Genomic DNA, 13,403 nt, shown 5'->3' with positions numbered 1-13,403 from the left:
GGGAAGGGATTAAGATGTACAAATTGCCAGTTATAAAAAGTCATAGGGACGTAAAGTACAACATAGGGACTATAATCAGTAATACTGTAATAACCGTGTATGGTGTCAGACAGGTACTAGACTTATTGGGGTGATTACTTCATAAGTTATATAAATGTCTAATCACTATGTTGTACACCTGAAACTAATATAATATTGTATGTTAACTGTTGGTTTTTAATGAGAAGAAATACTTAGGGTCATACCTATTATAAGGACTTAGTCTACGAATAGGCAAAAAGATATATTTAAAAGAGTACCAAACTGAGAATTAGGAGCTCTGCATCCTGGTCACAGCTGTTTCTGTCACTTCTATGTAACCTTGAATAATTTATTTTCCTCTTTGGGTCTTATGTTTTTCTTCAAATTAGGGAGTTAGATCAGGTGATCTCTGAAGGCTAAACATTCTGTGGTTCTAAAACAGAAAATTGGATGCTGTTTTTGATTTATTAGTAGAAAAAACTATAATATTTTCCTGTTAATGCTGAATTCCCTTACTGCATTTATTTGAAAACAAGAAGCTCAAAAAGTTTTACTGCAAGCTAAAATATTAGGTGTCAGTAACTCAATCAGAAATGAAGATAACTCATTTTTTGAAATGATAGAAATCAAAAGTCAATTTACATGTTATGAGGAGGTCAAGAAATCATAGAATGTTGGAATTAAATGCCTGAGGTCACATGGACCAGCCTGTTCATTTTCAAATTTAAAAACGGGCCCCAAGAAGGCAAAAGACTCTCTGAGGGTCTCACACCATGGGAGACTGGCAGATCTAGATCTTCTTATTCAAAATCTTGTGGTCTTTCACTAGACTTCAAGGACTCAATCTTGGAGTGGACTAGAATTACTGCAAGAGATCCAAGAATGCATATGCACATTTAGATTTGTTCAATCTGTGTGTATTGAGAGAACATCATACTATCATGTTTGTTTGCAAAGTTTGACACAAACTTGTGTCCTCTTTCATGGAATAGTCGAGGACCACTACACTAGGACATGATTTATTTCAATTCAGCCATTGTTCCGTGATGAACACAATCTATATTGAAGACATAATACAGCACTCTGAGAATTGTAAAGATGCACATGATAATTTTTTCCTGGTCTGTTGGGAGTCAGAGTCTGATCTGAAGGAGGTTAAGTTATAGATACAATTAACTGTAATAAAGTTTGTTAATAAGATTTAGAGAAATGAAATAGAGCACACTCATTGAAGAAATAGAGAAGAATTCCATGGAGACAGTGACATTTAATTTGATCTTGAAAAATAGGGAGATTTGTATTCAACAAAAATAGGAGTCATAAAGTATCTAAATAAGGTATTCTTTGCCTTTGAACTTCTTTGTTCAATGAGAACTTGCTATTTCAACTTTTTTTTTTTTTTTTAATGAGCAGTGTCCCCTCAGGAGTGAATATGGAGCGGGTAGAAGTTCATGGATTGTCAGTGGGGAAAAAATCATCACCCAAGATAGATCGAGACCTAAGAGAGGGTAAGTATCTATGCACTTTGACTCTTAGAAGGCGGGGAAGGAGAGGATGGGATTTGACCAGTTCTTTCACGTATAAGGACTAAGCTACTACAGTTCATGAATTTCTGAAAGCAAGTCTAAAAAACAAGAATGTCTCAGATTTGTATATCATTACCTTTGGTTCCTGACAGAAGAGTTTCCAAATTCACTCCCTCATTTGTTTCCCACAGGAGTTCTGTGAGCCAGACCGAAACTATACGATCACTGTCATCCTCAGTTGACTAGAGAGGTCACATGGCTTATTTCTGTGACAAAGTGAGTGAGTGCTAGGTTATGTGGAGTGGACTTCGTATCAGAGGAACTTGGAGAGACAGGTCATGTGGGATATTATATTAGTTAATCTAAGATGATCGAGGCACATATACCTGAGCAGGGCTATGAGAGATAAGTAGTATTTAGGTTGAATTGACAGAGGTGTGAAAGGAGCCATTCTAATGGATAAAACAGATGGAACAAAGGCACAGAGCTAGAGAGAACAGAATATTTTATGCCTATTTATGTAAATCAAAATAATGAAGACATAGGTGGAGAGTTGCCAAAACAGTTTTTAAATAAAGCCGAACATTGTTATAATAATGCATTAATTATAATAGTAGTACTAATTGCAGAAGTAATCCTTAATAATTATTATTTCTATGTTTTATAATTTTTCAAGTAAATTTATACACAATTTGTTTTAATACCGGCAGCATCTCATGTAAGAAAAGTGTCCCCACTTCACAGGCAAGAAAAATGAGGTTTACAGAGATTTAGCGATTTGTCCAAAGTCACAGCTCATAGTAGGTTGAGCAGGCATTGGAACCCAAGCTTTTGAACCCAAATCCATTTTCTCTTCTCTAATTATGAAACATAGAAGTGTCTAGATGTCTAAAATGTCCCCTATTGATTAATTGCAAGATAAGAAGAGGTTTTCAAAAACTTGCGTTAAGTACAGTACCCCTTTTCCCAACAAGAAGCTTGTCAGCACATTCTTCTAGCCGATTTGAAAACTATTGGCTCTCCACAGCTCTCACATTTCCCAGCCCTTTCCTTCCTTAGTTTCCAAGTCAGTTTGAGGTAGTAAACAGGATAATATGCTCATCTAATCTGACCTGGACCTCAGCTTGTAGCCACAAAGCCCAAGCTCTTTTTCAAGTGCCAGAGAGCTGCATGGTCAGCCAGAGTTCATGTTGCTTTTTAAGCTGAGAAATCACCCAGGAAGTTACATGAAAATAAGCCAACACTTTGCTGTAAAGGTTTAGGAAATTCCAGGACAGTTGGCAAATTTTGAGGCATTTTTTTTTTTCCTGGCTACCAGGGAATCTGATGTCCAGTAACTGCGAAAGAAGACTAATGGAAAGAGTAGAACAGAAGACGTCACAGGATGGAGGAAATCATAACTGACTGGGTTACCAAATTCTGTCATTTTTGCAGAATTTGCTTAGTTGAATGGGCTAATGGATATTAGGATAGTCTCTGGAAATCTTCTGGAAAGCCTCTGTACAGTCACTAGAGATTTAAATAGTGTCTAAACTAAGAACAGTGGTAGACAGAGAAGCAAAGTTTCCAACCAGAAAATACTTTCTTATCTTAGGCTGGCTGCAAGTGATGTCAGGAAGACAAGAAAGGATACGTGCCTCGCGGAGCAGAATGCATTTCAGCTTTTCTCATTTTCCACAAATATACTGTCATCCACTCTGATTACCTAACAATAGTTAGTCATATTCATATTGGACAGCTCCCAAGCATTAAGATGGGAGTGGCCCAGGGTGACTCCAGTCTGTGGAATATGCATGTCAGCTTCCTAAAAACATCTGTCACTCATCCATTCTCCTTTCAACCGGTAGTTTTCCAAAGGTCCTGCTCAATAATAACCTCAGAGTCAGTGGGGTATATAGTAAAAATAACTTTGAATGTGAGATCCGGAGGCCAGGTTTCCTGGGTCGTCTTAGTCTGATGTGCTCTGCAGTAATAGATAACTAGAGACTCAGTGTCTCATCTGTATGACCCCCATCTGTAAAACTAGGACAGCAACTTTTGGAAAGGACGAACATGAAGAGTCTTATGTAAACTTTAAAGGGCTTTGCTCATGTAAGGGCTTCTTAGAACACCCACATCAAGTCTTTATGACATGGTAATACTTTGGTAAAATAATTTTCTTGCCGTGAGCCACAGGCAGTGAGCACAAAGGAGTGTTTTCCAAGATGATCTCTCTTTATTGCAACTGGAGAGTCAGAGCCAGGCACATACTTTATGAATGAGAGAAGAATTAAATTGTTTAACTAAATCTCCTTGGACTGTGGTAACAGTTGGCTGAAGCCACCAAATCAGGCCCCAGGAACCACAACACATTGGACTGCATTTTTATTTTTATTTTAACGTTTTTCTCTCTGTCTGGTGTGCTACTAGTCATTCGGAGGCTGACTGACTTGCATTTTAGAATGACAGGGTTTATTTTTACTTTTTTTTGTATGTGTGTGTGTGGGTAGTTGGTTGTTTCTGTTAAATGTATGTGTGGGAAACCTCTGTATAAAATTCTATGCTCGGTGGTTATTTTGTTAGCTACATAAAAGGCAGATTTCTACTACAGATTCTGCCTCAACCATTAGAGTTTAGGTATTTAAGACTCCATTAGCATTCTGCTCCTTCACCTGATCTTTGTATATTATTTATGGCATGGTTTGGGGAATTGTCAATATCTTTTTAATATTCTCCATTATGCTTATTCAGATGACTCAGAACTTAACACAATCTATTAGGCATATTTTACTAATATAATAACCATCATAATAATAATAGCAAATACTTCTATAGGGCTTAAGAATAGTAGCCATTTCTCTTACTGGTTTAGTTTTAGTAACTTTTAAAATCATATTTTAAAAATAAACTATATTTAAAGTAATACACTCTCAATATAGAAAATGAGAAAAACATGGCAAAGTACAAAGCAACCTAGTTCAATAAATTCTTAGTCTGTCTTCCATTTGTTTGAGTTTTATATTAGAAAATGCTTTTCAGTGAACCTCTGAGTATCTTGTCTTTCTTATTGAAGGAAAATCTATTTTTATATTTCTAAATGGGAGTGGAATAAACAATTGACTTTTCCAAATATTGGAGAGACTGCCACATTTGGCTATGAATCTTAATTTACTATATAGAGTAGATCAACCTTTCCCAAGCAAACTGTTTTTTATGTTAATAGATCCTGTGGTGGGGAACAAAAGTCGCTGTTTTTTATTATTATTGCTATGAAAAAAGTTAGCACCAATGGAGCAGCTTACAATAACATACATTTACTCTTTCACAGTTCCTGTGGGTCAGAGGTCTGGGGATCGCTTAGCTGGGTCCATTGCTCCACGATCTATCGCAAGGTTTCCATCAAGTTGTTGATCAGGGATGGGGTCTCTTCTAAGGCTTGACTGAGAAACTATCTTCTTACAAGTTCAAATGACAGAATTCAGTTCCTAAAAGCTTATTAGATTGTGGTCCCCAGTTTCTTGTTGGTCGTTGGATAGAGGATGATCTCAGTTCCTTGCCACGTGAGCCTGTCCAATACAGCCACTTGCTGAATCAAACAAAGCAGAGAAGGCAATAGATTGAGTCTGCTAACAAGACAGAAGTTGCAGTCTTGATGTAATGCAGTCACAGAAGTGACATGCCATCACTTTTTCCATATTCTATTGGTTAGAAGCAAGATCTAGGCACTGACCACACTCAAAGGCAGCAAATTATACAAGCCTATGAATATCAGGAGGCAGTGGTAATTAGGGTCCATCTTAGAATATCTCTGCCATAGGAAGGAGGAAAGGAAAGGCGAGAGGATATTATGCTCAGTTAAGGGTGAGAACTGCTCTATGCTACATTGATACTTAGGATATTCATATGCCTGTTCACATGGTAAAAGTCCTAAGAAACCTCTTAATGTTTGTTTAACCCAGTACCTCCCAAACACATTTGACCAAGAAACTTTTTTCATCAAAAAATTTTCTGTAGAACAAGTTTGAGAAACACTGAATTGTAGAAAAAAAAAAATGTTTTTTTTCTTATTCATCCAAAAGATTGAAACTGGGAACTTACGGGTATATTCTTGGAATCCAAGAAATTTTTCATTTATAAATTTCATGGCAATTTTAAAATATTAAGAGAGAGAGCTAGTAGGTCACCTGAATGACCACCTTATAACCAAATATTGCCAGAAACTTCCTACCTCAGGGGGTATGGTTAGTTACCATCACATTGGCACCAGTTAATAATATTTCAACGGTTGAAGACTAATAAGAAATCAAGTAGGAGGAACTTATAAATAATGTATGAGGACCAGGTGAAGGCCAAAATTCATCATGGTACACTAAGATTTTGTAATAGTTTCAACAGAGAAAATTTATGATAGAATAAATGAGTCATTTCACACCCAAAGAGCTATAAGGAATGCTGGCTTAAAGCACCTGGGCCACATCAGTCAGTAGAGTGTTCATGTGGAAGCTTTTTAGTTTCCACAAAATAATGTTAACCATTTTATTAATATTGTTAATTTTAATTTAGTTGGTTTATGGTCTTGTTTTTATTTAATTTCATAAATTGATTTTGGCATTATAATCATATGAAACCATAAAAATAAATACTGTATTTACATTATAATTGCAAGTATGGAAGTAAAATCATATCAACTGACGCATTTTAGCCAGTGTGTTCGTGCAGTTATTATTGACAGGCACAGATCAGGTCCCTTGAGAGTATTATAAAGAGTTTTAAAAAGGCCAATGCTTTTCTGAGAATAGGTCTTTAACCTCATTGGTTAATTTGATTCCCAGGTATTTTATTGTTTTTGATGCAATTGTAAATGGAATCGTTTTCTTAATTTCTCTTTAAGAAAGTTCATCATTGGTGTATAAAAATGCCATCAACAGGTGATTGGATACGAATCTTATGGTTCATCTATGCAATGGAATATTACTCAGCCATTAAAAAGAAATGAAATCCTACCATTCGCAACAACATGGATGGACCTAGAGGTTATTATGCTGAGTAAAATAAGTCAGGCAGAAAAAGAGAAATACCGGACCTAGAGGTTATTATGCTGAGTAAAATAAGTTAGGCAGAAAAAGAGAAATACCATATGATTTCACTTATATGTGAAATCTATGGAACAAAAGAACACACTCACAGATCAAAACAGACTCACAGATATAGAGGACAATTTGGACACAACCAGAGGGGAGGGGGGTTGGGGAGCTGGGAGAATGGGGTGAAGGGTTAAAGAAGTACAAATTAGTAGTTGATGTTAGTCACGGAGATGGGAAACACAGCATTGGGAATGCAGTCAGCATTAATGTAATGGCTAGGTGGACAGCCAGAGCAGAGAAAGAGCAATCAGAGGGATCGTTTCATAAAGTATCTAAATGTCTAACCAATATACTATATACTTGAAACCAAAAAAAAAAAAAAAACCTTTTTTTTTTCTGTTCATTTTTTGGGTTCAAGATGGTTACCCTCTGTTACATCTGATGATTTCCTCACCATTAGAGGTTTTGTCCTTTAATCCTACTTTTTGTGAGGAAAGAACCTTGTCAGATCTAGATTTTATAATTTCACCACTTAAAACATGCCCCAAAAGCATCATTCTCTGAAGAGCCCGTGTGGGGCTAACTTCATAAAGTTGTAGACTCTATCCAGGGTGAGAGCAGGTGTCTACAGGAAACCCTTTTGTGTAAAAAACGTGGTATAAAGATTTGTCCAGAGAGCAGAGAAGACTAAGTGTTCCAAAAGCCAGACCATGTAGAGTCCGTTGGGTTGTAGAAAGAAGACGAGGAATGAGTTGGGTAACTTGGGCGTGACTGTCTTGATGATGCATTTACTATCTGTGTTTCCTGGTGAAGGTATTGCTCCCCATACCTATGAAATGAGGTGTGTATGTCGTGCCTGGGGATGTTATAAGAAATAGGAACCAACGGCTGTGGAGAAGGGTGGGTCCAACTGCCGAGAGAATTCTGCAAAGTCTACTCAGAGAATCCTATGAGATGCCCAGTCTCCTTTGCAGGATCCTCACTGGAATAAAATGAAAAGATAGTTGACCAAACCCAAGATACTCTACAACTGTAGTGTATTATCATGACATTTTGGAGAAACCTGGTAGTCAGACATCTGCCTTTTTCCTAAATCTGTATTGTGTTTATCAAGCTTCCAAATTTGTCTCTGAATTCCTAAATATTCATGAGGAAACTGACTTGTCTGAATTGCACATTGAAAGCTGTGATTTCCCCCTTGGGGACAGAGGTCACAGAGAAAACTGTGCTCTGTCCCTTTAGGCGGCCCTCTCCTCTATGAGAACATCACGTTCGTCTATAACTCGGAGCAGCTAAACGGGACGCAGCGGGTTCTCCTGGATAACGTCCTGTCAGAAGAGCAGTGCCGTGAGCTGCACGGTGTGGCGAGTGTGAGGACACCCAGAGAGGGCGGGGACCTGCCGGTGCTCACCTGGAAGTGCTTTGGTTCTGGTCTCGCACGAAGCTGGAAAACCAGGCCTGAAATGTCACTTTCTTCAGGAGAAGGACATTGATTTTGGAGGCACTTTCATGGCCTTTGGGTTGGGAAGACTTTAGTTAGTCCTAGCTAGTGGATCTAGCTAGTGGATGTGGAATAGTTAGTGGCTTAATTCCTAGGATGTGCCCCATGTGCCTTAACTACCATAAAAGGTCACAAGGAAATTCCTTTATTTTAATCAGTAATTAACTAATATATTAATCATTTATATTCTACCTATTTCTATAAAAAGTGGTGGTATTTTATAATGAAAATGTAGTGTGAAGGTTAAATAAATATATCTCTTTTGATTGGAAGGATTAATAATACCAATGCCCTGGAACAAAATGGGAATGGTTCTGAGTATTGACTGGTTCTTAGCTTCCTGGCAATCAAGGCAGAAAGGGAAACCTGATAAATTCATAGTCATTATTAAGAAAGCATCTTCTTATGTTTTCCTTCCAGGGAATCATGCTTGTTGGTGATGGATACAGAGGAAAAACTTCACCCCATACACCCAATGAAAAGTTCGAAGGTGCAACTGTCCTGAAAGCACTCAAAGTAAAATCTTAACTTCTTTTGGGTTTGGATTCCTAAGTGTCAATCTAGGACTGTCTGTGAATGGCAGATACAGGAGAGTGAACTTAGAATATATTCTTTTCAGGACAGTTAAAAGAAGCAAGTATGAAATGGGACCTACATTGCTTTTAATCCTTCTTTCATTTCTCCATTCAGTCATCAATTTATCAAACTCAATGTTTCCTAAATTTGCATTTGACAGATAATATACAGCCCCCCTGTTCTCAGGGAGCTCATGGCCCAATGATGAAAACATACCCAAACAAGTAATTATTCTATACTGCGAGAAGTGTTTTTAGAGAAGAATGGGAAAAGTATTATAAGAGAATAGAGAATGATTAGCTTTTAATGTTCCCTCTATGATTAGGAAGGGCTTGTTTCAGTGGTCCTATTGCCTAACCAAAATCCACAAGCACATAGTAGTATTCCCACGAGCCAACGCAGAGGTGACCACTCCATATTGGCTTACTTGAAATCTAGTGTCTGTTTTTCTCAAGCCCTCCAATCAACTCAGTGGTATCTTCTGTTCTTTTTCTTCAGTTTGGTTACGAAGGCCGAGTCCCACTGAAGAGTGCCCGTCTGTTTTATGACATCAGCGAGAAGGCTCGAAAGATTGTAGAATCCTATTTCATGCTGAACTCAACCCTGTATTTTTCCTATACACACATGGTCTGCCGAACAGCCCTGTCCGGTGAGATTCCAGAGTCTGAATTTGTTCCCTTCTACCTACAGTGAGATGGGAAAGAAAACAATGTGAAACAGAGCTCTGTTACATGTTAGACTAATGAAGTAAAAGAGTTCTAAGTTTCTAAAACAAAAGAAACTTACTATTATTTTTTTTCTTCCTTCTTTTTCTCCTCTTTGGTCCCCTAAAGTACCTGCAGACCAGCACTCTTCCTGTTTTTTCTTTCATATTCATTTCTCCTACTTTCTTAAGTTACACAGAAAAATGCTTTTCTGCTCTAGGGTTTTACTTTTCAGGGAACCAGGAACCTGGAAATCACAGTCTCCTATTATGTCCACAAATATTGAGTGGAAGCATAGACGATGAAGGGATTGTTGAAAGAAATGTTTTTTTAAAAAAGCCAGAGACCCCCTCATTCCCTGCTGTCACTGTTTCTTCTCTAGATCTTCTCTTCTACACCCTGGGGATGTAGTAAGAGGGGAGGGATAATGTCACAGGACGAGACTTTTACACTTGAGAAGTTTAAGCTGAATCAATTTTTTTTTACGTGTTTATTTAATCTTCCTCCTATTACTGTTCCACATGAAGTACAACCCAGGAAATGCATGGGATGCCTGTATGTCTCTTTATATCAGATAACTTCTATAGCTGAAGTGGCAGGTGTGCCTTGTGCAGTTTTATGTCAGGTTCATATCAAAGCAGGACCAGAGTCTCTTGACTGCTCATCCAGTGTTCTTTCATCCGTTCTGCTCTGATTTCTGTCTCCTCAAATTTGCAAGGGGCACCAGCAATGAGAGAAGAGAGTCAGATTGTCAGTTTTGCTGTTGGAGGTTACTCCACTCCTGCTTTCATTTGTTGCCGTTCCCTTTTCTGACAGGTCAACAGGATAGAAGAAATGACCTCAGTCATCCCATCCATGCTGACAACTGCCTACTGGATCCAGAGGCCAACGAGTGCTGGAAGGAGCCTCCTGCTTACACATTCCGGGACTATAGGTACAGCCAGCACCTACTTTGAAACCAAGCTTTTGCCCAACAGCTATCAACAGCCCATGGAAACTGGAAAGCTGATCTGTTTTGCTTGTCATCACATTCATCTCTACGAAGCAGAGATTCTCAAATAATCTTTTGAAGCAGCTGCCACAACTAGAAAGTGATTTTTATCATCTCATATTTTTACCTTAAAAAATCCAATCATGTTTTGTTTTAATATAAAAGTGTGTACATGTAAATATTTATATATACACAAACATGTATGTGTATGCATATATATATGTGTATATATACATATGCATATATATAATCTTTGTTAATGATCACTTGGCTTTCACTAAAACACATCCCTCATTACCACAGCCAGCCAAAACAGGGAGATGCATCTCAACATGTATAGGAACCTCATCACAGCTCTTATCTATGTCTGCATTTTATAAATAAGAAACTGGAAACTCAGGAGAAAAAAAATGTTTTCTCTTATTGAAAGATATTTTAGTGTGTAAAGACAAGAGTTAGGAATTGTAGTCACTATGTATATAACAGTGTGTCAATTATTACTACTCTGTGCTCTGTACAGTAACATTTGTTGAATGCCCTCCCTATCTGCAAGGCCAGGCTACACCATTGGAGCTCTCCAGCTAGTTAGGAAAAAATAGATTCTTTAGAGTCACTAGTATAAAAGAGAAGAAGAGAGTTGTAAGTAGTGTGAGCAGGTTTAAAGGGCTGGATTAATTCTAGTAAGATTTTTTTCTTAGGAAAGTGAAATATGGGATGAACTTTGAACTGTGATTAAAAATTTAATGTAAGTGAAATAAATAAATACTTCAGAGGTATTTATTTATTTATGACTCAAAATACATCTTATCTTATTCTTAAGGATTAGGAGGGTCAATTATTTCTATGTCTAGTTCAAAGAAACTTACTAATCAGGCCTGTCAGTTTATCACCAGTCTTCAGTATTCTATGGCAATGTCGTTGTAAGCATGTAATAGTCCAGGTGCTTCCCCCTTTCCTCTTGTAGTGCTCTCTTATATATGAATGACGATTTTGAAGGAGGGGAATTCATATTCACTGAGATGGATGCCAAGACAGTGACTGTAAGTAAATCTATTCTTGCAAATTTATTTAACATTTTTTTATCTCCATCTTGCCATTTTTTAAGGACTCAGATCGTTGGATTTCAAATATTTCTGAGCTCGAGAATTCAAGAGGTGGAAAGAGGCCCAGTAAATGTATACATCATAAAATAATAGAAATGGAACCATCAATAAAAGGTTTCCAGTTCTTTTTATAGATGGGAAAATTAAAGAATAGAGGTATTAAGGATTTGTTCATTTTCATATAGCTAGTTAAATTAGACTTGGTTCATTATCATATAGCTAGTTAAGTTAGACTTGGAACCAGAACCTTGATCTTTTAATTCTTTGTCAAGTAATCTGATGGAAATAAAAATACCAGTTCGTAAGTCACCCAAGCCTAGGACAAGTCGAATGATTCTACAGACCTGCTTTCAAGTAACCTGGCATTGCAAATGCTTGGACTGAAAGTTGGCCTTTAGACCGCTAGTTATCAAATTATCGTATTTGTGTGCATGTATATGTGTTTGTATGTATATATGCGTGAATGTGTGAGTACTTGTGATTGTGACTGCAGGTAAACCCATACCTGCAAATTGATTTGTACACATTCATGTATGCATATGAGTGTGTTTGTGTGTGTTCACATGACATGCTTTGAATGAGATTCTAAACATACCTTCATAGGTAAATATTGAAAGTTGAATTCAACCACCATATTCCTGAGTAAACTGAGGCCTTTGGAAAATCAGCCTAACGAAAACTTATAGACCACATGGCCAATGTCTTTTGGTCTTAAAGCCCAAGAGCATACTCCATGGAAGAAAAACAGTTTTGCTAATTAAGGAGATAATTAAATTATAAATAGATTATGAATATCTCTTCCCTTCATACAAAATCTAAATAGTTGGGGCATGCATATAATAAACTTTAAGGATTTAGTATTATATAAGCTATTTTCCACATTTTTTCTTAGTTTTATGGTTTTCGCCTCATATTTTGCAGCTTTTTCTTAATAGTGAAACAGCCATTTACCATTCATGACATACCACTGGAGTATAACACATGATATTCGAAAACTATATGTTACTGAATTTAAAGGAGAAACCTACAGAGATTCTGGTTAAAATTCTCTAGAAACATTATTATAACTAAGAAATAACATTTCTTACAGTTTAATACAATAATGTATATTTAAAAGTCCATGATGCCCTACACTTTTAATAAAAAGAAAAAAAGAAAAGCTTATGTATTAACATGGGAGTATTTTGATGCTTCGTGATCTGGGAAGTTAAATCAAGATTGATGGTCCAGGTTGGAGTTTAAAATTCCCATACAAAATTTTCATTTTTTGAAGAGCCTCTGAGCAGAAAAGATTTGATTTCTGAGCTCTGCTAACACTAAGATTCAAAAAGGCATTTCACACAGTTGGAAAGAAAAAGCAGACAGGTGGTGGTTGAAAAGATTTCTTTGCTTCTAGTCCATCTCGTGGCCAAATTTGGAAATGCTCAGTGCTTGAAAGTAACTAATCCTTGGAATACTATGTATGAGTCAGTAATTCATTAACTGATTAATGCAAGTTAATGGAAATTCTTCTTTTTAAAGATGTGAAAGCAGACAATGCTCTCCTTTAATAGAGCTATCTTTTTAAGAGAAAAGTGTAACTGTTTTAAAAATTACTGAATCTAATTTCCCCCCGAAATAGTAAAATTAATTAAAACAATATTTTCATTCAAAAGCTCTAAGTTGGGAGATTTATCTTCCCAAATTAGTTCTACTTCACATTAATGCATATGGTAGAGTTCTTAGGGCATTGCGTAATAAAAATTCTTAGGTAACCAGTCCCAATAACAAAGAGAAATAGACAGTTTTCCTTTTCAGCTTTTCTTCCTTTTACTCTGGAGGGACAAATGAAGTGAGAAATAACCTAATTTGGGGCTACACAAGGAGATAAAGTCTTCTAAGTCCTTTATTTAAAAAAAAAAAGCTGCAAATTATATAA

General features: G+C 36.8%; 1 protein-coding gene across 1 annotated transcript in view; it reads left to right on the top strand.

Moving 5' to 3' along the window:
- P3H2 (prolyl 3-hydroxylase 2) overlaps positions 1-13,403 on the top strand; it is a 137,581-nt gene that overhangs the window by 116,178 nt on the left and 8,000 nt on the right. Inside the window, exons 8-13 of the mRNA XM_006925840.2 lie at positions 1,435-1,529; positions 7,853-7,980; positions 8,532-8,627; positions 9,186-9,336; positions 10,208-10,325; positions 11,347-11,422. Coding sequence (XP_006925902.1) covers positions 1,435-1,529; positions 7,853-7,980; positions 8,532-8,627; positions 9,186-9,336; positions 10,208-10,325; positions 11,347-11,422 — 664 coding nt within the window. The remainder of the gene's footprint in view (positions 1-1,434; positions 1,530-7,852; positions 7,981-8,531; positions 8,628-9,185; positions 9,337-10,207; positions 10,326-11,346; positions 11,423-13,403) is intronic.

The sequence above is a fragment of the Pteropus alecto genome, unplaced genomic scaffold (assembly GCF_000325575.1).
Source record: "Pteropus alecto unplaced genomic scaffold, ASM32557v1 scaffold88, whole genome shotgun sequence".
Lineage (NCBI taxonomy): Eukaryota > Metazoa > Chordata > Mammalia > Chiroptera > Pteropodidae > Pteropus > Pteropus alecto.
This window is presented reverse-complemented; position numbering and strand designations above follow the sequence as displayed.